The following is a 26611-nucleotide window of genomic DNA, read 5'->3' on the forward strand; positions in this document are numbered from 1 at the left end:
AAGATTCTTATATTTGTGAATCTGAGAAGAGCCCAGTATATAAGAGTTGAGTCAGACTCTGGAGAAAGTGGCATCCTTAGTGCAAAGCTCAATAAGTATAAAATGGAGGAGAATTCAAAATCACCAAGATATCCTAGATTCCTGGTGGATAAGCAGCAACATTCTCAAATGATTATCAAGCCAGGAAAAGACAACCTTTTGAAAATTTTGAGCCTCCCACTGCTTGATCACAGTATTCCTCAATTTGTATACGTCTTCCTAAGTAAATATGATTTTAATTTTTAAAAGTTTAATTAGTTTAATTCCTAGCATAGTTAACTATTAATGTTATAAATGTTATGAATTTCAAACGTTTAAGTGACATTGATTATATATACATATATATATATGTATATAAACTGATTTTGTATATTGCAGTCCTCTCCAAAGTCCTTGCCAAATGCACTTATGAAATCTAATGGTTTATCAGTAAATTATCCTCAATTTTCTGCCGTCTTCCATTAATAGTTCTTTTCCAATTCTAACTTCTTTTATTTCTTTGTTTGCCTCATTGTACTGTCTAGGACTTGCAACAATAAATATAGATCTTTTTGCCTTTTTATTTATTTCAAAGGGAAAGCTTCCAAAGCTTTAATTTAGGGAATTATTTTTAATTACAGATTTAATTTATCTAACATATCAATATTTATGTTTCCTATTTCTGCTCCTGTCATTTTTATTAATAGACATGTTTCCAGAAATATGACCATTTCACATAATTTTTCAAATTTAATGGCCTTTTTACCAGCATCCTCTCATGATTTTTAATGTCTGTTATTAGCGTAGTTATACCACTTTTTAAATTTCTGATCTTGATTATTTGAGCCTTCTTCATGTTTTCTTGATAAACTGCACCACAATTTATCAGTTTCATAAATTATTTCAAAGGGTTTTGTTTGATTTATTCCCTTTACTTCATGCTTGTTTTTCTTTAATAATTTATTGCCTTTATTATTTGCTTCAATCTGATTTCTGTGCTACATTCAGACCTTCTCCCACTTTAAAATATAAATTTAGGCTATGAAATTCACTCTAAGAAACTCATTTTAGCAAACAAAATTCAGTAACATATAAAATGATGATACAGCATAACACAGAAAGATATATTCTTAGGAAAAAATGGTAAGTTAAATCTTTGGAAATCTATCAGTGCAAATAATCACATTAAGAGAATAAAAGAAAAAAATGATCATCTCTCAAAAAATGCAGACAACTACATGAGAAAATTCAGTATACATTCACGGTTAGTACCCTTAGCAAAGTAGGACTATAATTTTTTTTTTTTTTTACTAATCTAATAACATCTATCTGCAAAACAAAGAGCTCTCACACGTAGAGATTAAAAAGCACCATTTGTGAACAGAATTGTATAGAATATGTTATGAAAGGCTGGCCTGCCACAATTCCGTATGACGCTGGATTAAAGAAAGAAAGAAAGAAAGGGAAACAAAGGGCCAGTATGAGTTAAACCAGCAAGAGAAAATAAAAGCCAGGGTCACACAGGGGACAGTGGCTTATTAAGCCAGCATTAGGACTGGACAAAGTCTGCGGCTTCTGCACAGGAGGGGAGAGGTAGAAATTACAATAAACTAAAACCTCTGAAAGGTGCTAAAGCTGCCTCAGATCAGAAGCGTTCCCACTAAAACCTTGCTTACGAAAAAGGTTTCCAATGTAAGCCCATAAGAATTTCCAGAAAACAAAGACCAGAAAAAAATCACGCATTGTCGAGAAAACAAAACGAAAAAGCTTCCACAAGTGACAGTCATGAGACAAAAAAAAGAAAAAACGCGAACCACTTGATCCACACAGACAAAATAGACTGACAGAAAAATACTTTATAAAATTCACGTGTATAAAATACAAGATGAATTTTTAATCACGGTTTGTGGAGGCAACGGTTATCATTTTTCAAAATAGACATATGTGAAAAAGAAATCAAATAAAATGTGTTTGAACGAACACTAGAAGAGATTAAATTAAAACCTCAAAGAATGTGATTACGTCCTCCAGCGGAGACGGCGGACATGGGGAAGAGGGACCAGCCGGCGTGCAGCGGTGCAGGGCAGAGGCTGGAGACGCGGGGCTGAGCATCCCCGCCCGATATGAACAAAGAAGGCTTCCGGTCAGACACCCATCGCAGCCGTACGGAACGTACACACTGTACGGACACCGTAGAGGACTGATATTGTCCCCACAGGAAGTGTCCGCTGCGCCTGCCCAGAATAGGAAGTAGGAACACATAGTCACAGGAAGCAGACAGCAACGGGAAGGAAAATTGATGCACACTTCCCAAAGATGAACCCCGGGCAGCTAGTGCTCTCCGGGCCTCATGCCTGAAAGGAAGAGCCACCGGAGAAGTTCCGGTACCATCTGGGGCAGAAGAAGCTGCCATGGAAGAGCCTGCAGCTCCCTCTGAACCCTCTGGGGCAGCCAGGGCCCCTGTGGGTGCCGTGGCAGCAGGGGAGGGTGCAGCTGGGCCCAGTGTCCCCGTGCGCCCGGCCTCCCGGCAGCCTGTGGCTCCAAGCCCAGCCCTCCTCCGAACGTCACGTCGGAGGCCTGCCCAGGCCTCAGGGGGAGGGGCTGGGCCCAGCTGGCTGCCTAGCCGGAGCACCGGCAGCTGGACAAAGCAAATCACCTGCAGGTATTATCTGCATGGGATGTGCAAGGAGGGGGAGAACTGTCGCTACTCCCACGACCTCTCAGGCCGGCAGATGGCCAGGGAGAGCCGCAGTTCATCGCCTCAGGCCTCTACAGACCGAGGTGCCAGTACGGCTGCGCACGTTGAGACCCTGCCTCAGGAAGTAGCGGAAGCCCCCCCTGCTGCGTCCTCACGCTCCTTGCCTGTGATTGGCTCAGCTGCTGAAAGGGGTTTCTTTGAAGCGGCCAGATACAATGTAGGCCTGGAAGCTGCAGGAGGAGCAGGTGCAGAAGGCTGGGCAGATGCCGTTGAGTTTGTTCCCGGGCAACCCTACTGGGGCCGCAGCACCTTTACTGTTCCCGAGGCTCATCTGCAGAGCCTAGTGACTGCGAGGGAGCAGATTGCTGTGGGCGTGGGGGAGCAGCTTTGCCGCGATGCTGCCATGGGGCGGTGCTTTCGTGGGGAGAGCTGTATGTATCAACATGGAGAGATATGCGATATGTGTGGGCTGCAGGTCTTACACCCGGTGGATGCTGTCCAGAGGGAAGAGCACATAAGGGCCTGTGTTGAAGCACATGAGAAGGATATGGAACTCTCGTTTGCTGTGCAGCGCAGTATGGACAAAGTGTGTGGCATCTGCATGGAGGTTGTCTATGACAGAGTCAACCCCAGTGACCGCCGCTTTGGCATCCTCTCCAACTGCAACCATGCCTACTGTCTTAGGTGTATCCGCAGGTGGAGGAGTGCCAGACACTTTGGGAGCAGGCTGGTCAAATCCTGCCCACAGTGCAGGGTCACCTCCAACTTTGTCATACCCAGTGAGTTCTGGGTGGAGGAAGAAGAAGAGAAGCAGAAACTTATTCAGCAGTACAAGGAGGCAATGAGCAACAAGACCTGCAGGTATTTTGCTCAAAGTGGGGGTTTTTGCCCATTTGGAGAGAACTGCTTTTACAAGCATGCAGACCCTGAGGGCCTGGGAGAGGAGCCTGTGCAGGTGGGAGAGGGCAACATGCCCTTTAAACGCTGTAAAAAAGAGCTTGTCATGCTTCGGCTGGCCAATCTGTTGTTTAAGTGTTTTCTTTCAGTGGGAGACAATGAGCTCCCCTTCTTGGAGGACCAGTGGGACTTGCTTCATTATGAGCTAGAAAAAATATTTAAATTTGAGTCTGTAGCATTATGCTGTGGCATGTGGTCTAGTGTGCTGAGGCTCTGTCATCCGCTATTGCCTGTTTTCTGTTTATAGACACATCTGTCACTTACAGGAGCCGTTGAAGTCATTTCCATTGAGCATCCATCACTGTTTTCTTGCCCATCCTCATTTGTTTCCTGCTACGATTATGGTGTCTCACTGTGTTAAAAAGTAATAGAAAGTCCTTAATGTTATTGTTTGGTGAAATTAATATTACTGTCAGTTTATGGTTTATTTTGTCATCTCTGTTTTCAACAGGATTGACTCAGTTCTAGTCTAGTGTTTACAGAATTTCCACACTCATTTTGAAGTCCCTCAAGAATAAATGTGACAGGGTGAAGGGAGAAGTCTTAACTGAACAAGGAGCTTTTTGCTACTACAGCCTTAAGAAATGGACCCTGGCGGGGCCTTGTGGTGCAGCTGCTCATCTCTTGTTGTTTACATGTTGTTCCTTCCCTCATTCCCCTTAAAGTGCACTCTTTAACTTGTGGTTACCTTGTGGTTTTGTGTTTTGCTTGACCAGAACCAGGTGCATATGTTTACATGTTTTTATCCTGTTTAGCTTGATGTGAAATTATTTATATTTGGAAGCATATATTTAAGAATTATATATATAAAGAGAGACATGCATATAAACGTGTATAAAAGTTATGTATTTGAAAATATATATATAAAAGATATACACCATCCTATGATATAATGTTTATGTAATAAAGTAAATACAGAGCTGAAAGCTGAAGGTCAGATGCTAGTAGGACTCACTGTTGTGTGTGTGTGAGGTGTGTGAATAATCTTTCTGTCCCTTTCACAGGCTTCAGTGTTTAGCATCTAATGAAAACAGCTATTCAAGTGGCTGTGGTCAAATGTGGCAGACACAGATCTTAAACGACTTACAAAGTATGATATTGGTAATTCCTATGATGGCATTAATAGCTCACTCTGCTATTATAAATACAGAAGTGTGTGTTCCTGTGCATTTTAGCACCATCTTATTATTTCTTATAACAGTACAATCCTGGACTCAGACACACAGTTCTTTGTATCCAATATTTTTTATTATCTATAGACATTCCAAACAAAGGATTTTGACAAAAATTTCAATGTATAAATGACAAGATTATAAAAGAGAAAACGAAATAATAAAAATATTGAAACCAGTCTGAATGCAACAATGGAAAAATTTAAAGTGGAATATAGAAAGGAATAAAACTAAATATCATAGTAATATGTAAAGTTTATAACACAAATACACCATAATTAAATGAAAAGTGTTTAAAAACTAAAAGCTAAACATTATCAGACCTGATTAAAATTAAAATGAAACTGTATGCTCTTTAACATACACATGTACAATATAAGAATACAGAAACATTAAAAATAAGACGATGAAAAAATCAAACAGGTGCTTTGACCTTTTGTCATAGGCAAAGTTCATATTAAAGAAAAACACATTACTGAACATAAATAAGGATGGTATATAAACAAACTATAATTTACTGGGAAGAAAACTATTCCAATTTTGTGTTCATTTAATAACATAGCATCAGATACACACAGAATTGAGAGTAGAAAAATAGAAAATCTTAGTGGACAATTTTAATACATCTTTTCAGTAACTGAAGAAGCAAAGAAAGAAAGACTGTATGTTGAACAGCAAAATTTTAACATTCTACCTTATTGATCAGTATAAAATGCTGTATGCATCAACTGCAGAATGCTCTTGGCTAAGATAGCTGAAAATATTGTGGGGGGCCGGAGTCCCGGGAAATTCAGACTGGCCTGACTATCCAACAAAGACAGGGCACATTCACAGGTTTTAGACCATTTACTAAGCACTCTCCAAAGCACCAATTTAATTCTCAGAACCACCTTATGAGGTATGTGGTATGATTTTTCTCATTATCCCAATGAGGTAAATAAGGTAGAGAGATTAAATTACCTGCCCATGTAGCTATGACCCATATGTATAAACTAGTGGAAGAGTGAATGGAACTCAGGTAGTGTATTTCCAGAGCACAGGCACTATGCTGCCTCTTCACCCACATATGTGACCAGGAGTGGGTGGACCAGCTGAATATAGCTACTGGAAGCACATGTGAAATCTTTAGGTTCAGCTAAGTGGGAAAAAATGGGCACAAATAAGCTCCTACTAAATGTGGGAGGCTTGGGGCTTTAGCTGTGCCAGACTCAGTATTTCTTAGCCCACTGCTAAGGATATGCCATCTATATTTTACACTCCCTACCTTCTGATATGATTCCTGATTCTATGGGTAACTATCTCAGCCTGTTTCACTAGATTCTTTACCATATTCCTTCCCTCTTGCTTTCTCTTATTCAAAGAATTCACCAATTGGAGCCCATAGATGGCTGGGTATTACTGGCATGTAGGGTGAGTGATTCAAAATGAAATACAAACATTCTCCCACCTCCAAGGCTGCCCTAGTCGTGCAGGGGAAATAGGGCTTTGATGACCAACCAACCAAAGAACAGGACCGGATGAGGCACTCCAGAAGACGGTACTGATACCAAAGGCTCAGAAGATAAGCTCTGGGGCCATCCAGTGGCGGAGCAGTTAATTGGGCACCTTCTGCTTTGGTGGCCTGGGGTTCGCTGGTTCGGATCTCTGGTGTGGACACGGCACCGCTTGGCAAGCCATGCTGTGATAGGCATCCCACTATAAAGTAAAGGAATATAGGCACAGATGTGAGCTCAGGGCCAGTCTTCCTCAGCAAAAAGAGGAGGATTGGCAGCAGATGTTAGCTCAGGGTTAATCTTCCTCAAAAGAAAAAAAAAAAGAAAAGAGCTCTGAGTAGTGGCTTAGCTGTCAAGGAGGGGTTTTTAAGCCAAGCATGGGACACTTTGAAAACTATGTCCTAATATACACTAACATTGTGACATAATCACTTTTTTTGGGGGGGGGGTAAGATTAGCCCTGAGCTAACTACTGCCAATCCTCCTCTTTTTGCTGAGGAAGACTGGCCCTGAGCTAACATCCGTGCCCATCTTCCTCCACTTTATACGTGGGATGCCTACCACAGCATGGCTTTTTGCCAAGTGGTGCCATGTCCACACCCAGGATCCGAGGTGAACCCTGGGCCGCCAAAACAGAACGTGCACACTTAATCACTGAACCACCGGGCTGGCCCCTCTCATTTTTATTCAGATAATATCTTTACCCAAACCATCATCATGAAGTTCAGGAGCTATAGTAGGGCCAGGCTTAGGAGAAGATAAAATGGTTTGGGCGACAGACAAAGGGTGATTAGAATCCTAACTCTGCCTTTTACCAGCCTGTGCAGTCTGGAGCAAGTCACTTAAATTTTCTACTCCTCAGTTTCTTTATATGAGAAATGGGTATAACACCACCTATTTTGTAGGGTTCTTGTGAGGATCAAATTTAAGCTGGACAAATAGCTTGCAACACAGGTGGTATTTTTAAAGTGGCATGTATAAAAAAAGAGATTAGTGTGTGTTAGTGGATCTGAGAAGAGCTGGCCCAGAATTAATACTCCACCAATTTTTATTCATTGGGAATCTTTGCAACTTGTGTTTAGGTAACATTATTATTTTATGATTACTTTCATAGGAAGGGAGCTCATTACCTTTATTTTCATAATTTCAAAAAGACCAAGTAATTTTTTCAGCAAAAGTCATCCAGTTAAAAGTGTGCTATTCAATTGCTGAAAATATAGTAAATAACAAAAAAGATGTATTATTTGGATGCCTACATGAGGAAAATAAGAAATAAGATGATGTTTAAAAAAAATGGGATTCCCTATTCCCACCTCAGATCATTCAGAAAGAATCAAATAACAGGGATGTCACAGCCATGAAGGCTGGACAAAGTCTTCCAGAGGCCTTCCCATGAGGACAGCTGGGCTATCCCTGTTGTAGTCAGGAACAAAGGAACACTTGCAAACAAAAGTTTGTTCTGTGAATGAGTCAGTGTGTGCTGACCCCTTCTTAAAGGACTCAAGACTTAGCCTGGGAGTCAGTACAAAAGGTATCATTCTACCCAAAGGAAAAATGCCTGGGTGAAGCAAGTCTGATTTGCTTGAGCTCCTGGTGTCTAAATTTGAGGGATGTACAGACTTAGCAATACGCTAAAAGTTTACTTGTTACTCTGTCCTCTCTACGATGTGGAAACCACTTTGTCTTACGTGTTACTAAATCCATTTACTTAATTTCAATGAGTTAAAGGGAAACAGTCTCATTCCATAATCAATGCCCATGTGCTCTTCCATTTTGCACTTTTGTAAAATATCTCAGAGATGTGGTACTGTTTCCACAGCAGATGCTAAACTAAAACCTTGGTGTGACGTGGAGTTGGGGTACAGATGGGAAAAGGGATGTTTGGAAAATAACCTAGCATTATGGCAAAGACTAAATTAATATTTCTTGATTAATGGAAAATTATACTTACCATAATCTATAGGATAGGGCCAAATCTATGCTCAGAGTAAAACTAATTTTAAATACTAATATACATTGTCTAGAAAGACAAATTGCATAATTAAATAGGTAACAAAATCTGTAAATTTTAAAGAAACTACAACACACACACAGCAGATAGAATTAAGGAAGATTAAAGCAAAAATCAGTGGATTAGAAAATTGAAAGATAAACGCTGCTGCTTTGAAAAAATAAACATATAAACGGTTAATCAAAAATAAAGAAGAAAGTGCAATTAAACAAAATAGGAAACAATAAATAGGAAGTAATCAAAGATAAAAGGACACTAGAGAAATGGGAGAAAAATCCTTGTTATACTGAGGCAAATGCAGTTGGAAAAGTGAAATAGATTTAAAATGTACAAAATAAACATAATTTTCCAAACATCGATCCAGAAGACAAAGTAAATCAAACCAGTTACTGATGAAAAATTAAAGTTGTCATGAATGTACTTACTCTGCTGTCCCAAAAAAAGAGAAGAGCAAGAAAAGATATTTACCTAGTAATTTACTAAAACCTTAACTATATTACAATGCTGTATAAACCATTTGAGAGAACAGAAGAGGGGCCCTTATGAATGACACATAACATTGGTATCAAAATGTTACCAATACAGTACACTACAAAGATAACTATATCTCAATCTTATTTATGAGTATTGATTCCAAAAATTGCAAATGAAATGTTAACAAACAAAACATAACACTGTAGTAGAAGAATAAGACATCAGGAAGGACTATGTTATATTCCAGGAAAAAAAGGATAATAGAACAAGAGAAAATATTTTATCTTAATATATCCAGAGAAATAATCATACAAGCATCTTCATATATCCAAAAAAACACTAAATTCATGATCAATATGATTATTTTATAGGTAATATAGATGCATAAGTTATAAATATTATCTATATATATGTATGTGTATACATATTTATTTTATACATGTCTATACTTTTTTTAAATGCACACATCAACAAAACGTATAACTAAAGAAAGTAAATAGGGTGAAAGTAGAAATTAAATAATAAAAAGATTAAATATTAAAGCTGATTTTATTTTTTGAAAACAATTTATAAAATAGATAACTATATAATTTAAGGAAATGAGGAAAATATAGAAAGAAAAAGCACATAAACAATCACCCACACCCCCCTAATAGGAGGAAGTCATCAAAAAGAGAGATTCTATTAAAGAAACATTAGAAAAAATGTTATTCAGATGTCAATTAATGGCAAAATCTGAAATTGGTCATTTTCAGGGCATATATAATCCATCAAATATTGGCTACAAAGTATATTTAAAATGTAACCTACCATTTAACATATAATTAATAAATTATTTCACATTATGCATTTTTATCTAAAAAATAGGGATTTTCATAAAACCTTCAGAGAACAGATAATTTCAGTGCTACTTTACGCAATTCAGAAATTAGAGATGGAAAGAAGGGCCACTTACATTAATTTATTTCTTTTTTTTCCCTGCTTTACTGAGATATAATTGACATATAACATTCTGTAAGTTTAAATTTAAAATGTAATGATTTATGTATATATTGCAAAATGATCACCACATTTAGTTTAGATATCCATCAGTTAATCCTTACATTTGTGTGTGTGTGTGGTGAGAAATTTTAAATCTACTCTCTTAGTGACTTTCAAATATACAATACGGTATTGTTAACTAAAGTCACCATGCCGCCCATTACATTCCCAGAACTCATTCATCTTACCACTGGAAGTTTAAACCCTTTGACCACCTTCATCCATTTCCCCCACCCCCCACCCCCAACCCCTGGAAACCTCTGCCCTCTGTTTCTATGAGTTTGTTTATTTTAGATTACACATATGAATGAGTTCATACAGTATTTCTCTTTCTCTGTAACTTATTTTAGTTGGCATAATGCCTGAAGGATCATCCAAGTTATCACAAATGGCAGGATTCCCTGCTTTTTTACTGCTGAATAATATTCCATTGTGTGACACATAATTGATACAAAAGTATAACAAAGGTAGTACACACACATGCAACTGATAAACTTTATTTATGAAAAATGACACCAAAAAGTAAAAAAAAAAAAATAGTAAAAATCAGAATAAGAATGTGTATTTTTATCCTTTTAATAAGTCAAAAGAAAGTAATCATATGATCATCTCTTGTTATCAGGAAAAATCAAGTAGATCACTCTCTTTGTTGACAGCTAACATTTTGATAATAAATACAGTTGCATACAAAATAAAAAATGAGACATATATGTGGGCTAGCCCAGTGGCACAGCCGTTGTGTTCGCATGTTGTGCTTGGGCGGCCTGAGGTTCTCTGGTTAGGATCCCAGGTGCGGACCCACGCACCACTTGTGAAGTCACGCTGTGGCAGGCATCTCACATATAAAGTAGAGGAAGATGGGCATGGATGTTAGCTAATGGCCAGTCTTCCTCAGAAAAAAGAGGAGGATCAATGGTGAATGTTAGCTCAGGGCTAATCTTCCTCAAAAATAAAAAAAGACATAAAAATGTGAAAGAAAGATGTAAATTTATCTCTCTGATTGATGGTATGATATTGTATGTTGAAAATTCAAAACTGTCTGGAAAACTTCAAATACAAAAATCAGTAAAGAGCTAAGAAAATATAATAACATTCATATATTAAAAATAACTATATAAAAATTTAATGAAGACCTCTTATTTATGGAATCAATTATTTAAAGTGCATAAGAGTAAACTTAAAAATAAATCTAAAAAACTACAAAAAGAAACATTTAAACACACCAAGTTTCCTTAAAGAATACTTGAAGAAATGAAAATGTATGACATGGATTTTTTTTTACTTTTTACATTTTTGTCATAGTGAAATATACATGTTGAAAAATTTACCATTTTAGCCATTTTTAAGTGTACAGTTGAGTGGCATTAGGTACATTTGCATTGTTGTACAACCATCACTACCACCCATCTCCAGAATTTTTTCATCTTCCTGAACTGATAGGACTTTTCTCATGGAAAAGTTGCCAATGAGGCAGAAAGTCTTAGAAAACTAAAATTTTCACTCAAGATACTTTGTGGAGTCAGCATGGTGTCAGAGAGGATATAGGCCATATAGCCAAACACATGCACTCATACTTGTAAAAAACAATATGTGGGAATTTGTTCGGGAAACTCAACATCTTTAAACTGTCAATTCTTTATTAATGGCCTTGATAAAATGCTAATAAAGTACTGCTATGGACTAAATGTTTGTGTCCTCAGAAATTCTTATGTTTAATCCCTAATGCCCAATGTGATGGTATTTTGAAGTGGGCCCTTTTGGAGGTAATTTGGTCTTGAGGTCCCACTAATCCCTTATGAGTGGGATTAGTGCCTTTTTTAAGAAGAGACACAAGAGAGATGATCTTTCTCATCGAAATATGAGGATACAGATAGAAGGTGGTCATCTGCAAACCAGGAAGAGGGCCCTCAGCAAGAACCTGACCCCTGATCTTGGACTGCCAGCCTCCAGAACTGTGGGAAATAAATGTGTTATTTAAGCCACCAGTCTGCGGTATTCTACCATAGTAGCTTGAACTGAATAAGATAGAAATTGGTACCAAGAAGTAGAGTGCTGCTCTAACAAATGCCTAAAAATGTGGGAGTGGCTTGGAACTCGTAATAGGTACAGGCTAGGAGAGTTTTTAGGTGTGTGCTAAAATAATTGAACTTGCTGTGAAGAAACTTTTTTTCTTTTTTGCTGAGGAAGATTCGCCCTGTACTAACATCTGTTGCCAAGCTTCCTCTTTTTGTATGTGAGCCACTGCTACAACATGGACACTGATGGACAAGTGGTGTAGGTCAACTCCTGGGAACTGGCCAATGGCCGCGAAAGCAGTGTGTGCCAAACTTAACCACTAGGGCACCAGGGCTGGCCCTATGAAGAAACTTTTAAGGATAACTCTAGTGAGAAGTCAGAAAAGAAAGAGGATGGCTATAAGGGAAGCTTCTATCTTCTTAGATAATATATAAAAAATCATCTTCAGAATGTTGGTGGGGATAAGGATGGTAGTGGCCATTCTGACGAGGTCTCAGAAATAAGGAATATGTTATTGGACAATGGAGAAAATAGGATCCTTGTTATAAACTTGCAAATAACTTTGCTGAATTGTATTCATGTTAGTAGTATTTTGTGGAAAGTAAAACTTATGAGTGATGAAATGGATATTTAGCTGAGGATATTTGTAAGCAAAAGTGTTGAAGGAGATGCTTGGCTGCTTCTGATTGTTTATAGTAAAATGTGAGAAGAGACAAATAAAGACAGAATTGATAAGGAAAAAGGAATCAGAATATAAAGATTTGGAAAACTTTTAGCCTGTCCACATTACAAAAAATAAGGAAATGTGTTCCAAAGAGAAAACTAAAGATGTATCAGACCAACCAGTTGATAAGGAGATTAGTGTGAGTGTGAACCACGGACCTAATCAGCCATCCCAGCAGGAACACTGCCAGTTTGAACTTAAGGGAACAGAGATGAGATAGAATGAAGGAAGACTGTCGGAATTCTTGGATTTTACAGGATAGAACCGTAAGAGCTATTTGGCTCTGTAAATGCTCAATTTTTCAAGACAAGGGAGAATGACCACAAAGGCAATTCAGAGATCATCAGGGCCGCCTCCTTAGTTTCAAGAGGAGGTGTCATTACCTTGGTTTCAACAGGCTATACAACATCTGCCCTAAGCTGTGGGGATGGGTCTGTCTGGAACGTTGAGGGGATGACTCCCATCTGGTGGGGCCCTGAGGGTTTGACCCCACCTGGCAGAGCTGTGGGGAGAGGATCACTGCCCCAGTGGGTCCAGAATGTACAACATAGAGCCAAAGATGAGTATTCCTTAAATTTAAGATAGATGCAGTTTGCCTTGCTAGGTTTTGGACTTGCTTGGGACCTGTCACACCTTCCTTCTTTCCTATTTCTCCCTTTTGCAAGGTCTATCCTTTGCCTGTCCCACCGCTGTATTTTGGAAGCATATGATTTGTTTGGTTTCACAGGTTCACAGTTGGAGAGTAATTTTGCCTCAGAATGAATAGTGTCTCAAGTTTTATACATATTTGATTTAGATGATATTTATATAAAATTTTGGAATTCAGACATTACAGTTGAGGATGGGATGAATTAATACTTTCAGGGCTGTTGGATAGAATGAATGTATTTTGCATGTGAGAATTTTGAGGGCCAGGAGTGGAATGCTATGTACTGAATGTTTGTGTCCCTGCAAATTCATATATTGAAGCCCTAATCTGCAGGGTGATGGTATTTGAAGGTGGAGCCTCGGGAAAGCCATGAGGGTCAAGCCCTCACGAATGAGGTTAAGGTTCTTGTAAGAAAAACTTTGAGAGATGATCTCTCTGTCTTTGCCAAAGAAGGGCACCGATGGATGAAGGCCATCTGCAGACCAGGAGGAGGGGCCTCAAGGACCCGGTCATGCTAACACCTCCGATCTCAGACTTCCAGCCTCCCAAACTGGGAGAAATAAATGTTTGTCGTTCTGTTATAGCAGCACAACAGACAAGACAAATACAAACAGATTGTGAATAGCTAAAATAAATAAATAAAATTATCGTGGAAGTTCATACAAAGAAAAAATGCCAGTAGAAATTGAACGTTTGTTAATAATTAAAATTGTAATATATACTTCTACCTTTGACATTAAAATGTTTTATTCCTTCAAGCATCATGCATTGACTTATTTCCTGCCTTCCTTTATTCTCCCTTTTGTTTCTGGCAGAAAAATAACCAGTCTTTAATCCCTATCAAATCTTAAAATGTGATATCATGTGCGTGCATTATGAAGAATGAGGTATTCACACTTGAATTGAGGGATTAAAAAATATATTAAATAGTTACAGAAATGGACACAAATACTTATGGGAATTGAGCTTATGATAAGGATTATAACAAAATAACTTAGTTTATTCAATAAAAGTTGTAGGTAAACTTAGGAGTCATCTTGAAAACTAATGCATGGCATCAGTATATCATACATCACACTGGTATGATTTCCACTTACATAAAAATTTGAAATCTAAATATGAAATAAAACATGTACAGAAATAACATAGGACAGTTTTGTCTTTTAAAGTCTTGTGATCAAACATGTTTCTATGACACGATTAACAGAAGTCTTAAAGGAACTTTTGACTACAACTGTAGCAGCTGTATGGAGCATACTATGTTCCAGGTTTTGTTCTAAGAAATATTATCTCATTTAATTCTTCCAACGATCCAAAGCAGTAAGTATTATTTTTATCCCCTTGTAGCAGCTGAGAGAACTGAGGCTCAGAGTGCTTAAGAGATGTGCTCATGGCCACAAAATTGATGACATCTGACTCCGGGGCCCATCCTCTCAGCCACTGCACTACCTTACAAATTTGACCCCCTTAAAATGAAACTGACAAATTTGACATGAGAAAGATCAGAAGAAAGTATCAAACTACAATTAAAAAGTAGAATTCATAAAACAAGTCAAGAACTTATTTCAATAATTCATAAAGTGATCCAATAAAACAAAAGACCAACTTAACAAAAAGTATGAATAGATATTGCACAGAAAATTAAATGCCAATAGTTTTAAAGATAGGAAAAGTTAACCATCACTACTATCAACGCTTATTAAAACTGCATGGAGTTTCATTTTTCTCCTTTCAATTTGTCAAATAGCCAAACATTTGAAAGCACACTCTAGTGACAGCTGGGGAAAAAAATGCACCCTCATATATTGCTTGTAGGAGTGTAATTGGTACACGTTCCATAGAGGAAAATAAGATAATGTCAATCAAATCATAGATTCACATATATAACCTACTTGACCAGCCATTCTATTTGTTTAAATGTGATTTACAGGTATATTCTACACATATAAGATCATTCGAGTACAAGGATGGTAAATGCAGCCTTTGTTATAACAATAAAAATTGGAAATGACTAAAAATTCCAGCAGCAGGCAATGGTTAAATAATGGCAGAGACATACAGTGGAATATTATGAAGTCACATTTAAATAGTAAACAAACAAAAAAGCATGAGCAAATCTGCATGCGCTGACCTGGAAACATAGTGGTAAGTAGGCATTAAATGTGTAGAACTTTACGGAATTATATTACTTGTATATAAAGGCAGTGATGATTATATATAATGTCTTTGCTTATATATATAATTATGTTTGGTGACTTTGCTTATATGTGCCTAAAATTCTCCTGAAAAATCATTTGTGAAAGAATATGTGTAATTTTAAATATATATATGCATGTATGTATAGAGCTATCTATGCATACAAATACATGTGTGTAAAATATATATAATTAAGTAAATATACACACAGGAGGCTATGTATACATATACATGTATGTATGTAAAATAAATACAGAGCTGAAAACTGAATGTCAATCGTTAGTACATTGGTTCCTTTATGAGTGTGGGTTGCGTGAAGAAAAGATGCAACGATGTGATTGATTAGATGTGACTGATTATTGAGAAAAAATTTTAAGCAGTTTCAGCTAAAAGCTACTCTAATGTAAGGACCTAGCAATGACTCAGTGCTGCTAGTCACTATGGCAACATAGATGACTCTCAGGGATCCCATAGCTGTAGATATGAGTTTGCTGATAAAGCTTGGTACTCTGCTATTGTCCTGTAATAATTCAGCCTGTGACTCAGATGTACAGGTCTTTATACTTAATATTCTAAATTCTCCTGAGCTCTCTCTAAAGAATTTTTTTTGAAAAATTATTGAAATAGTAACTAAAACGCGGGAAAAGGAGACTGAAAAATAATATATTTGTAGGAAGTAAGAAAGAAGGGGAAATTGACATAGAACGGCAAGAAAAATAGAATGTAAACAGTAATATTGGAAACTAAACATAAGTAATTCAAAAGAAACATTTTCTAGATTTATTTATATTGGATAAAGTTAATTTTAAGGCAAAGGTGTTAGGAGAGAAAATAAGAAATGTTCAATGCATCAATACATTAAAAGCATTTTAAATTTGTATTCCTGTAATTACATAGCCTCAGAAAATACAAAGACAAAATGATAGAACTAATAGGGGAAATCCAAGAACACATAAGATTGGTGAATATTTTTAACATGCCTTATGCAGTCACTTATTTAAAAAGCAATATTGAAAGACTAGATTTAAATATGATGGTCTACTGGTTAAAATCTGATGCTTCACTGCCATGGCTTGAGTTTGTTTCCAAGTAAGGGAACCACGCCACCAATCTATTGGTTGTCATACTGTGGTGGCTTTGTGTTGCTATGATGCTGAAAGCTTTGCCACCAATATTTCAAATAACAGCAGGGTCACTCATCGTGGACAAGTTTCAGCAGAGTTTCCAGACTTAGACTAGGAAGAAGCACCCGGCCACCAATTTCCTAAAAAATTGGCCACAAAATTCCTATGAATAGCAGTGGAACATTGTCTGATATAGTGACAGAAGATGAGAGGATGGTACAACAAAGATTGAGCAGGGTTCTGCTCTGATGAACACAGGTTCACTAGGAGTCAGAATGGAGTAGACAACACTAACAACAAGGATTTAAATAACGCAGTGAACACTATAGACTTAATTGTCATGTTTAGAATCCTACAATCATCAAATGGAAAAGTTCACTTCTGTGGCCGAGATAGCAGAAAAAAAGAAAGATCACTGACCAAAAGCCCTGACCTAGAAGCCTTTGCATGACCCGTCTTTCTGATAAAAATAGATACCATTGAATAAGTTTTTACCAGGTAGTAGGCAATGTGAAAATGAGTCTATAAGGATGACCTAATTCTCAAAACAACACTCAGAGTAGTGTACTGTTATTCTTACCATTATCCAGATCATATAATGAAGGAGAGGTTAAGCAACTTACCCATGGTTAGGCCCACATCCAGAAAGGTATGGGGACAGGATTTGAACCTGGATTTTACATTTCTAGAACACTTGAGTTGATTGCCCCCTCCTATTCTGCCTACCCTACCCTTTTGATGTGGACTGAGTATGTGTATGTGTAGGGTGGGAGGGTCTCCTACAAAAAGATGCTTGGAGAAAAGTACACATCCTTTCATTGCAGATGGGCCACTCACATAGGTAAGGACTGGGCATCCCTGATTTGGTGGGAATAAAAGACTGCAGGGCTCTCTGGATCTTATCTTTCCATCTTAACAGCCTCTAAACAAGAGGCCAATTGTTTCACTGCCTGAACTCTGTCTAGTTCCTCAGATTTGGAAAACAACAATCTCCTTGCTATGCTTGTTTGTTTCCTGTGCTAATGATTCAGCCTCCCTAACTATAGCTTTTCTTATTTCTTCCAACATTATATTTTCCAAAATGATGTCACCCAATGGTTAACAAGGGGTAGTAGTTTGGGTGCTGTGAGAATCAGGCACCAAGACAGGATTAAATGTGCAAAGATTTTATTTGGGTAAATTCCCATGAGATAAAATGGGGAGAGGTCCAGGAAGACTAGGAGATACTTCAGACCATATCTGACTGCAACAGAAGGAGAGAGAGAGGGAAGGCAGGATGGAAGCATCCTGGACTGCTGTGCAGTCTAGTGGAGGCTCATCAGGGCCATCCTTAAGTCCTTAAACCACAGTCCACCATCACTGGAGTCCCATAACCCTTAGAAATAGGCATAGTCACCTTCAGGAATTAGCTGGGAGTAGCCCATGGGAAGCATTGCTTTGACATAAATTCAGTAATGGATTTCACAGCACAGCAGTTGGGGCCCTAAGGTCAATTAAACTCCCTGTAGTTGGAAGTATTCCATATGTATTCTCATGACCTGTCCAACAAACCAGAAGGTCTAGAATATTCCACCTGTGCTATGATACATGGTGATGGCAGATAATGAGATCTTAGCAATAACCCTGCCTTTGAGAAACTCATATTCTTAATAAAATTTCCCCTCAGTTAGCCAAACAACTAGAGAATCAGGCCAGTTGTAATGTTCTCTGAGACTGTAATAATAAAAACAAGTACTACAAAAAATGAGGACAGTGTATCAGGCTAAGGCATTAGGGAAGATCTTTTAAAGAAGAAACATTTAGGCAGGGCCTAGACAGTTTGCAGATTTTCCCCTCAGCTACATTCCTCATCACTGTAGCTGTCATATTTTCTTTTACTAATATATGTATTTTATATATAAGTGTGAATGTGTGTGCACATGTGTATATACATATGTATATATGTATACAGTTGGGAAGGGAGGGAATTCAGCCTTCCACCCTTCTTGAGTTCTTTTGGCTAAACTAATATAATTGACATATGACTCGATTAACAGGACAAAATTAATTTAATATTTACATATTGGATACCATAAAATTATACTCTGAGATGAACAAAGCAGGCTACCTTTATATCTTTTTACACAAAGAAACACTACATTTGTGAGGAATTGATAGGACAGAGAAACTTACATTTGGGGTACATAATTAGTGAGAAATTTAAGTGGAGTTCATCCTTGAGGTGGTAAATTAGTAAAAGTAGCAAGGTTTGTTTGCACAGATTTATAAACCCTGAATTCCCTGGCTCTGGATTTAAGGATGCTTCTATCTCCTGGTGGAAGGAAGTTATCTTTCACAGGGGAGATTTATGTTCTGCCATCGGGGAAAACAGGGAGAGGAGAGGAAATGCTGTTTCTGCACTGGCTGCTTCTCAAGTAAATTTAATTCAAAATAATCAATATGCCATTGTCGGGTATTTGGGGGCAACCTGCCCTAGGCAGCAACAGTTCCCACCTCTGAAAGTTCCCTAGAAGTTTCACATATTAAAAGTTGAGCTGGTAACTTGTTCCATTACTTCCTTACATAAGTCAGTTCAATTTAACAGTTGTGTCTCATTTTAGGAGGTGCTGATGCAGGTAGGATAACAAAATTAGGTCCATGGTGCGAACAATCAGATATTTAATAAGATACATCTCTGTGGAAACAGAGAAATACAAAGGTTAATCTTTGGAGTAAGTTATAAACCAGTTTCTGCGCCTAGGGTGCAGCCAGTCAAAAATATTTCTGGTGTCATGATCAAAGCATCTTTTGCAGTTTAAAATGTCTCTGATGTCATCAGGTGTCCAGGTAAACTTTCTGAGTGGCTTACACAGCAACTGGCATGAAGATTGTCTATACATGAGCTATTGTGGTGATCTCTCAAATTTATATGAAGTTGTTCAGCTTCAGTTTGTAGAGCTTCAGGGAAAAGGGTAACTTTAGTTCTCAACGATTCTGAGTCTAAAGTGAAAGAAAGATTGCAAGCATTAGTTTTGAGAGCTGCAGCCAAATATTGGAGGAAACAAGAAGAATTTAAGATCTAGTCCAGTTTTTAGGTAAATAACAAAACTTCAAGAAAAATTAATAGCACTAAAATCTAATATCCATAAGTGTATATTAAAGTTTTTATTGAAATATACTTTTTCCCTCTCAAATTAAACTCATTTTTGCCAAAGATGGGTAAATTAAGACTAATATGTTTGCAAAATAAGTCTAGTTTCAATAAACTTGGCTTAGTTATTTACATAAGTACGGCAAGAATAGAAATTGATGAAATAGGCTCTTTTAAATTTACTTTGCTTGAACAGTTTATAAGGAATTTCCAGATTGAACTTTTAATAGCCTCTCAAGGCTAAAAAGCCAAACCAAACATTTGCCATTTGATTCTGCCTGCAATACATGTAGATTTGGGTGAGTTCCTCTCTTATTGAGGCTCCCAATATATCTTGAGTTTCTTGCACCTGTCAAAAAATTACTGTATTTACTCACTTGATTAGGCTGTCAGGAACCCTGAATGTAAGATATGAGGCTGTTTTTCCAAGAAGCTTTACTGGCTTTATGAAGTCAACCTTAGCTCCCTAAAGATGTTTGATCATATCTAAGTTTATGCATGCCACTCTTAAGCATGATGTTCCAGTCGAAGCATTGGTAATACAACCGATGTTTCCAATTGTGTCCCATTAGAAGGAGAACAGATTCTTATTGAACTTATGCAAATAAATATATTGCCATGAAAATAAGAATACTCACTGAGAGTTTCTGAATTCTGGAGGGATGAGGTAGAGAGAAAAAGTAACTGTTTCAATTCTGTGAAGAAAGACACAATTCACTAAATTGCTGTAAAATATAGATAGTTTAAGAGAAAAGAAAAAAAAGTTTTCTTAAATCTAGAAGAACAAAAGATTTTCAGCAGAAGCCGAATGGACTTCTTTCACATGTGCCATAGTCTTTATGTATTCTGTTGCTGCTGTCTTTGTGTGAAAATCAGCCAGGGCATTTCTATGCACTCAGATTCATTCCACTTAGTGTGAGCCTAAATTTTAATGGTAGAGACAGCAGTCCAGTTTTATGAGGTTTCTTTCTATCAAGCATTTTTGCAAAAGCATCAAAGTAACTATAAATGAAAAAAAAAAAAACCTTAAAAATAACTCATTATAATGCAATTGGAAAAGAAATTTGTTCATTCATGTGACATACACTTTAAGATAACCAGAATTATGATTAATAATGTTATACTAGGATGTATCAAAATGTTAGGAATTTCAGGTAATTGCTGGAAATCATAACATATACAGACACGGCATAGAGAAGACTTAATGTCACTTCTTATTTGACAATGCTCCCAATGTAATTTAACATGTTAGGTAATCCTAATTAGTGTAATATCTTCTATATATATATATAATGAGAGAGAATATATTCTTTGAGATGTCCTATGGGCTCTCTGAAAAATTTCAATTAGTTGAGGTCAAAAAACTTCATTTAGAATTTGATTTGGGGAAGTTTTTTAAAAATATTGAAAATATTTTAAAACACAGATCAAATAGGATCATAGGTCACTCTGAAGCAATACTTAGTTATTCATTTAACCAAGTGATAATAAAAAAAAGATAAAGGCAAATATAGAAGGTCACTTGGCTGTTAGCAAAATAACTCTTTTAATATTAAAACGACCATTTTCCTAAGTACTCAAGGGCCTGATAAAGACAGGAAACACAAGAAATTATTTTGAAAAAACACAGAATCTTCATCTTCTAGGCAGACGACTCAAAAGGAAAAGAAAATCAAGTTCAAATCTTATATAGGTACAGTATTGATATTAAAGCTTAATTTTATAGGGTTTAACTTTAAAACTCTTAAAATGACAATTTAATTTTATCTAACTTGACCACACAAGGTAAGATAGTTCTCTCTTTTTTTTCACTTTCTATTTGATTTGTCATTTTACATGAGACAGAAAACCAAATTTTAGTTTTGTACCAGCTTCCTTTTGATATTAAAACTGATTCACTTAACTAAATTTATTCCAATCTTAGTCAGCCCTGACCAGATATAATATTCCTTTCCAAATATTCCTTTTCCATAACCCCTCTGTAACTTTCTATGCCCATTTTAGTTTGTCCATTTTTCTCTTTTTTTATTCAGAAATAACCAGCTTTATTTGAAACAAAATTACTTTTCTTTCAATAAAAATACATCTCTATCTCTCATACATTTTCTTGTCAAAAACATACATCTTATTTTCTTTGCATACAGAGATTTTTCCTTATTATTTTAGTAGCTTTCATTATATTTACTAAATAGAATCCTTAAACCTTAGAAACCTTAATTTCTAGTGAAAGCTAAGAAGTAACCAATTATCAACTGTATATTATACCCATATTGTTTAGATTGGCAAATTTATGAATCCATTTTATAATTTCTGGAAACATATCTTTTTTTATAATGTAATCTTTCAACGTGGCACAAGACATATTTATAAACACCCTCAAATTTATCTTTAGTTTCTCTGCAGTAAGAAGCTGCCCCTACACACACTCAGCTGGGTGAGCAGCGTGGCATAGGTTGCAGAGAGACAAAAGAAAAGCCCTTGAGCTGGGAAACGAGTCATATAGGTTTATTGGGAGTTACTTACAGGCAGGCCCAATGGTGGCCAGCTGTACAGCAACATGCACTGTCCACTATATATTCTTATATAGGCAGAGGACACAAAGGCCATTTGCTTGCCTAGGGGCTGTCCCTGGTACGCCCAGCATCCGTAGGAACAGTAGCTTACATGAAGGGGCTCTGTGTCCCTTTAAGATGCAATGTTCTTTAAGTGAGGGTAATGAAAGATCTGGGCTGGCCAGGCCCTGAACTGGTACACATCCCAGAAGCTGAGCACCCTGCCCAGAACAGAGCCAGAAGGACATATGTTGCAATGGGCTTGTTGGCTTTTGCTGAGCAAGCAAGGCCCAGGCCCTAAAGAAGCCAAAAGTAGATAAACCTCTGTTCAATAATTAGTGCTTTCCTATTTTATCTTTTAGGAAACGATCTCGATATTCAATGAATTTCCCATTATTTAATTTAACTTAGGAAATCTATAAAGTTTCAAATTACCAAAGATATTTGGGGAAGCTATTTTTAAGTACATATACCATAAAACATAATTATTGCACCTGAAATTCTTATTTCACGTACACATATATAATTCATTTGTTCTTAACAATCATAATTATATTAATCATAAGAATTTCATGAGACAATAAGGCAGTTAGCCATTATCTTGCTAATTTTTTTCTTGCTGACACATTTTGTAACAGAGATAACATGAGCTTTTTTGACTAATAACACAGGTAGAAAAAAAGCTGCATGTTTGCATTATATCCAAAATAATGACTCTGAAGACGTGCCTACTTTGGTTAAACCAATAAACTTAAGCAAACTTTTAACACCAAAGATTGTTTCATATAAGTTTAACTTGTGAAATGTTTGGGTTAGTTTCTATGATATTTAAAATTGATTTATATAAGTGCTCACTTAAGCTAATCAATTAGAGCTCTTTAGAAATTAATTTTGATTATATCATCCAGAGGTAGAAAAACGCCGTATCAACAATGTAATACATATATATATATAGGCATACACAACAGAGATCTTATAGCTTTGTTTCAAAACTTCCACCATGAATCAGGTACAATATGATACTCATTAGTTTATATGTAATTCTGTTTCTAGCAGGTTGAACAAATTAAGGCAACCTGCTTAAAAGGTGTTTTGTTAATATTTGTGAAGAAGAATTTTAAGTTTATTTGTCCTAGACAAGGAGACTGTGAATTAGATTTTGGGCAAGGAGACTTTCTAGAAGCTGGCATTTTAAAACAGAAAGCTTTGCCCTCTTCTTTTTCTTTAACCTCAAGCTTTACTTATTGAGCTAAATGGGCTTAGTCCCAGGCAATTATGGCCTGTTATCTTTGGGGTGTTACTTTCTAAAGACATGGTAAAATTTAAAACTTCAGAAGTTAGATTAAAAAAATGCAGGGTTTTTTTTTTTTTAGGAGTTTTGGGATAATTGCTATTGAAATTTTTTTTCAGTCTTTCGAATTGGGAATGGTATAGATAAGAGCTCCCTGAGAAATTACAAGCCTTTTGAGATAAACACAGGAGTTTTTGGAATTGGTGGAAGAAAATGGGTAGAATCTTCCTCTAGAGCCACATTTACAATTTTGCAAAGCTTTGTAACATAAGGACAGTAGCTACCAATTCCTCAGAAATTACTTTGTAACTTAAATGACATCATAAGTTAGAGGACATCTACTCATGTAACTACAGTGTCCCTAATTGGCTCCTTTCCCTCTGGGTACGTAGTTTTATTTTAACTTGGAGAAGAAGGCTTATAACAAATCCTATCGGACTATGAATATCAGATTCCAATTTGGTCAATTTTTTTTTTTTACCACATAGCTACTAAAAACAAATCCTTCTACGTATATTGCCAGTTTTAAGCTCAGACAAACAGTCAATATTTTTGGTGGCATTAAACAACTCCATGGCCCAAAGAGGCATCCTCAATGGTTATTAAATTTTCAAGATCCAGAGTCATTCCCAAAGATAGCCAAAGGAAAGAACCAATAGCCGGCATGTTCCAGGTAGGTAGAAAGGCAAGGCAGGTCCTTAACACAAAAGTAGATGAGCAAGAAGGCAATAGCTATCCCTGGGCGAGAAAGCCTCAGTAACCAGCAAGTCTGCATTTGGAAAGGAAGGGGAGCATGAAATCTTATTTTCCTATTTTGATTGTGCATTATAGACTGGCCATTGACTGGAAGCAATAGGGCTGTTGTCCATATATTCCCAGGGGAGGGGGTTCTAGGGTATATCTGTAAAGGATATTGTATAGGAAGTCCTAACATTCACAGAGCCTGATTATAGAGCCCAGCAAAGCAAGCCCTACTGTGTATCCCAAGTGCTTCTGTTAAATTTATTTTCTGGCTTTCAGCATTTATATGAGTAGCCTGTATTACAGTTTAGGCTGGAGTGCTCTCTGTACATCTTGCAGGAAAAGAGAATCTAGAACAGGCAGATGGGGCCATATTTTACAAAGTAGGCTTTACACTGGATTCTTATCTTAAGTCTAAATTTTTGTCCTTTTATTTGCTAGGGAGTCCCTAAGTGCAGCTGTTATATTAGTTTTTTCTTTTTCTTTTTGCTTCTTAAGTGCTAGACAATTGTACTTCCAATGTCCTGATTTTCTGCAATATTTGAAAATTTCTGAAGACAAATAGGAAGGGGTCTAAGAGAACTTTGAATTTTGTTTTAATTTCTGTTCTTCCGTATTATGATGGAGCTTTATAGCTAGTCATTATACTGATATGAGAACACTCTAAATTTTTTTTTTCTGATTTAGAGGTTTTTCCAATTCAAAGGATCCATCATCTGGCCATTGACGAGTAGGATCTTAACAGCAACTCAAGCCAATAGGCCTTTTTATTGCTTAACCATGGCAAGAAGAAGAATCCACAAAGGAGAATGCAAAGAATGAAGCCCTCAAAAGATCCAAAAAGTTTACTCCCAGAGTTAGCCTAAGAAATTAAAGGCAGTAACTATAGGGGGCTCTGTTTTTAAAAAGCCACTCCAAAACACAGGGAATCACATGCCCCTCTCCCCTCCCACTGAGTTTTAAACAGAATAGGGTGACTTACCATGCCAAAAGTTCACCCCAAGTTTTTTTAGATTCCTAAGCTTGGATCCACAGCCTACTCAGCTGTAAGCATCCTATGGCTGTGAGAAATAAAGACCATCTCTGGGAGGAACGGGATCAACAGAAAAAAAATGTACTCATCCAAAATCTTTATCAGAGTGGCTTTTGCCCAAAAAGCTTGTATCACAAGTATTTTCTTCTCCTGATCTAAATTCAGAGATAGAGAAAAATACAATTCTCACCATTTTCATTTCCATTGGACACTGCAGGCAGAGATCTGGGAGGGTGACAAGGTAAGAAAATTTGCCTTTTCTTCCCAGACTCTGTGTCAGATGTCCCAGGATCTCTTAGATGCAGTAGTCACAGGTAGAAAGTTTTCCAGCTGGTGATACTCCTGGCTGGCTCACCAAAACTTTAAGGGCGGGGAAAATTCTCTCTTCCACCCCTTTTGAGTTCTTATGGTTAGACTAATAATAAAATTTACACAAGACCAGGTCAACAGGAGAAAAAACAATTTAATGTGTACATAATGGAGATCATAAAAATGATCCTCTCTGAGACGTGCAAAGCAGGCTGCTTTTATAACAGTTTACACACAAAACATAAATTTGTGAGGAATTGATAGCACAAAGAAACTTAAGTTTGTGGTACACAGTTACTGAAGAATTTAAGAGGAGTTTCAAGCTTGAGGTAGTAAATTAGTAAAAGTAACACAGTTTGTTTATACAGGTTTCTTTGTCCTGAATTCACTAGCTCTGATGATAAGAATGTCTCTATCTCCTGCTGTGGGGAAGGTACATTTCACATGGATGATTCATTTCCGGCTTTCAAGGGCTAACAGAGAGAGGAGAAGGAAATGCCCTATTGCATTAGCTGCTTATCAAGCAACTGTAATTCAAAATAATCAACACGCCGTTGTGGAACATTTTGGGTCAGATTGCCCTGGAACCAAACTATATATATATGTATAGTTTACTGTGTAATTGGAACAACTTCCATCTGGCTCCCCTGCCTCCTTAATTATCCCCCATGCCCAATCCATTCTCTTTATGCTAGCCAGTATGATTTTTCTAACCTAATAGGAAAGATCCTCTGTTCTTTCCCTAGGTGTATGTCACAAATTTCACTCTGGGGATAGAAGGGTTGAGGGTAGCCTTACAGTTTTCAGATAGAAAATTAACTAGTTGATACTTTTCATTGCCAAGAAGGATAAGATTTGGGTGTGGTCTAGTACCATGTAATTGCCTCAGAGTGGGATGCATCCTTCCTATTAAGAACACAGATGAGGGGCTGGCCCAGTGGTGCAGCAGTTAAGTGTTCACGTTCTGCTTCGGCAGCCTGGG

General features: G+C 37.1%; 1 protein-coding gene and 1 long non-coding RNA gene across 2 annotated transcripts; one reads left to right on the plus strand and one right to left on the minus strand.

Moving 5' to 3' along the window:
• Nucleotides 1-1337: 1337 nt before the first annotated feature.
• MKRN3 (makorin ring finger protein 3) lies at nt 1338-4610 on the plus strand. The gene has a single exon (XM_001493001.5). The coding sequence runs from the start codon at nt 2430-2432 to the stop codon at nt 3918-3920; it is 1491 nt and encodes a 496-aa protein (XP_001493051.2). The 5' UTR covers nt 1338-2429; the 3' UTR covers nt 3921-4610.
• Nucleotides 4611-14226: 9616 nt separating this feature from the next.
• On the minus strand, nt 14227-22411 carry LOC138924306 (uncharacterized). Its single transcript, XR_011439273.1, has 3 exons — nt 22227-22411; nt 20342-20398; nt 14227-19552 (listed from the first exon to the last, which is right to left on the minus strand). It is a non-coding gene; the product is annotated as an uncharacterized lncRNA (long non-coding RNA).
• Nucleotides 22412-26611: the final 4200 nt, after the last annotated feature.

Source organism: Equus caballus, chromosome 1 (genome assembly GCF_041296265.1).
Source record: "Equus caballus isolate H_3958 breed thoroughbred chromosome 1, TB-T2T, whole genome shotgun sequence".
Classification (NCBI taxonomy): domain Eukaryota; kingdom Metazoa; phylum Chordata; class Mammalia; order Perissodactyla; family Equidae; genus Equus; species Equus caballus.

Excerpts from the sequence above, each read along its gene's own strand:
- MKRN3 (XM_001493001.5), top strand. The coding sequence starts at position 2,430 with ATGGAAGAGCCTGCAGCTCCCTCTGAACCCTCTGGGGCAGCCAGGGCC.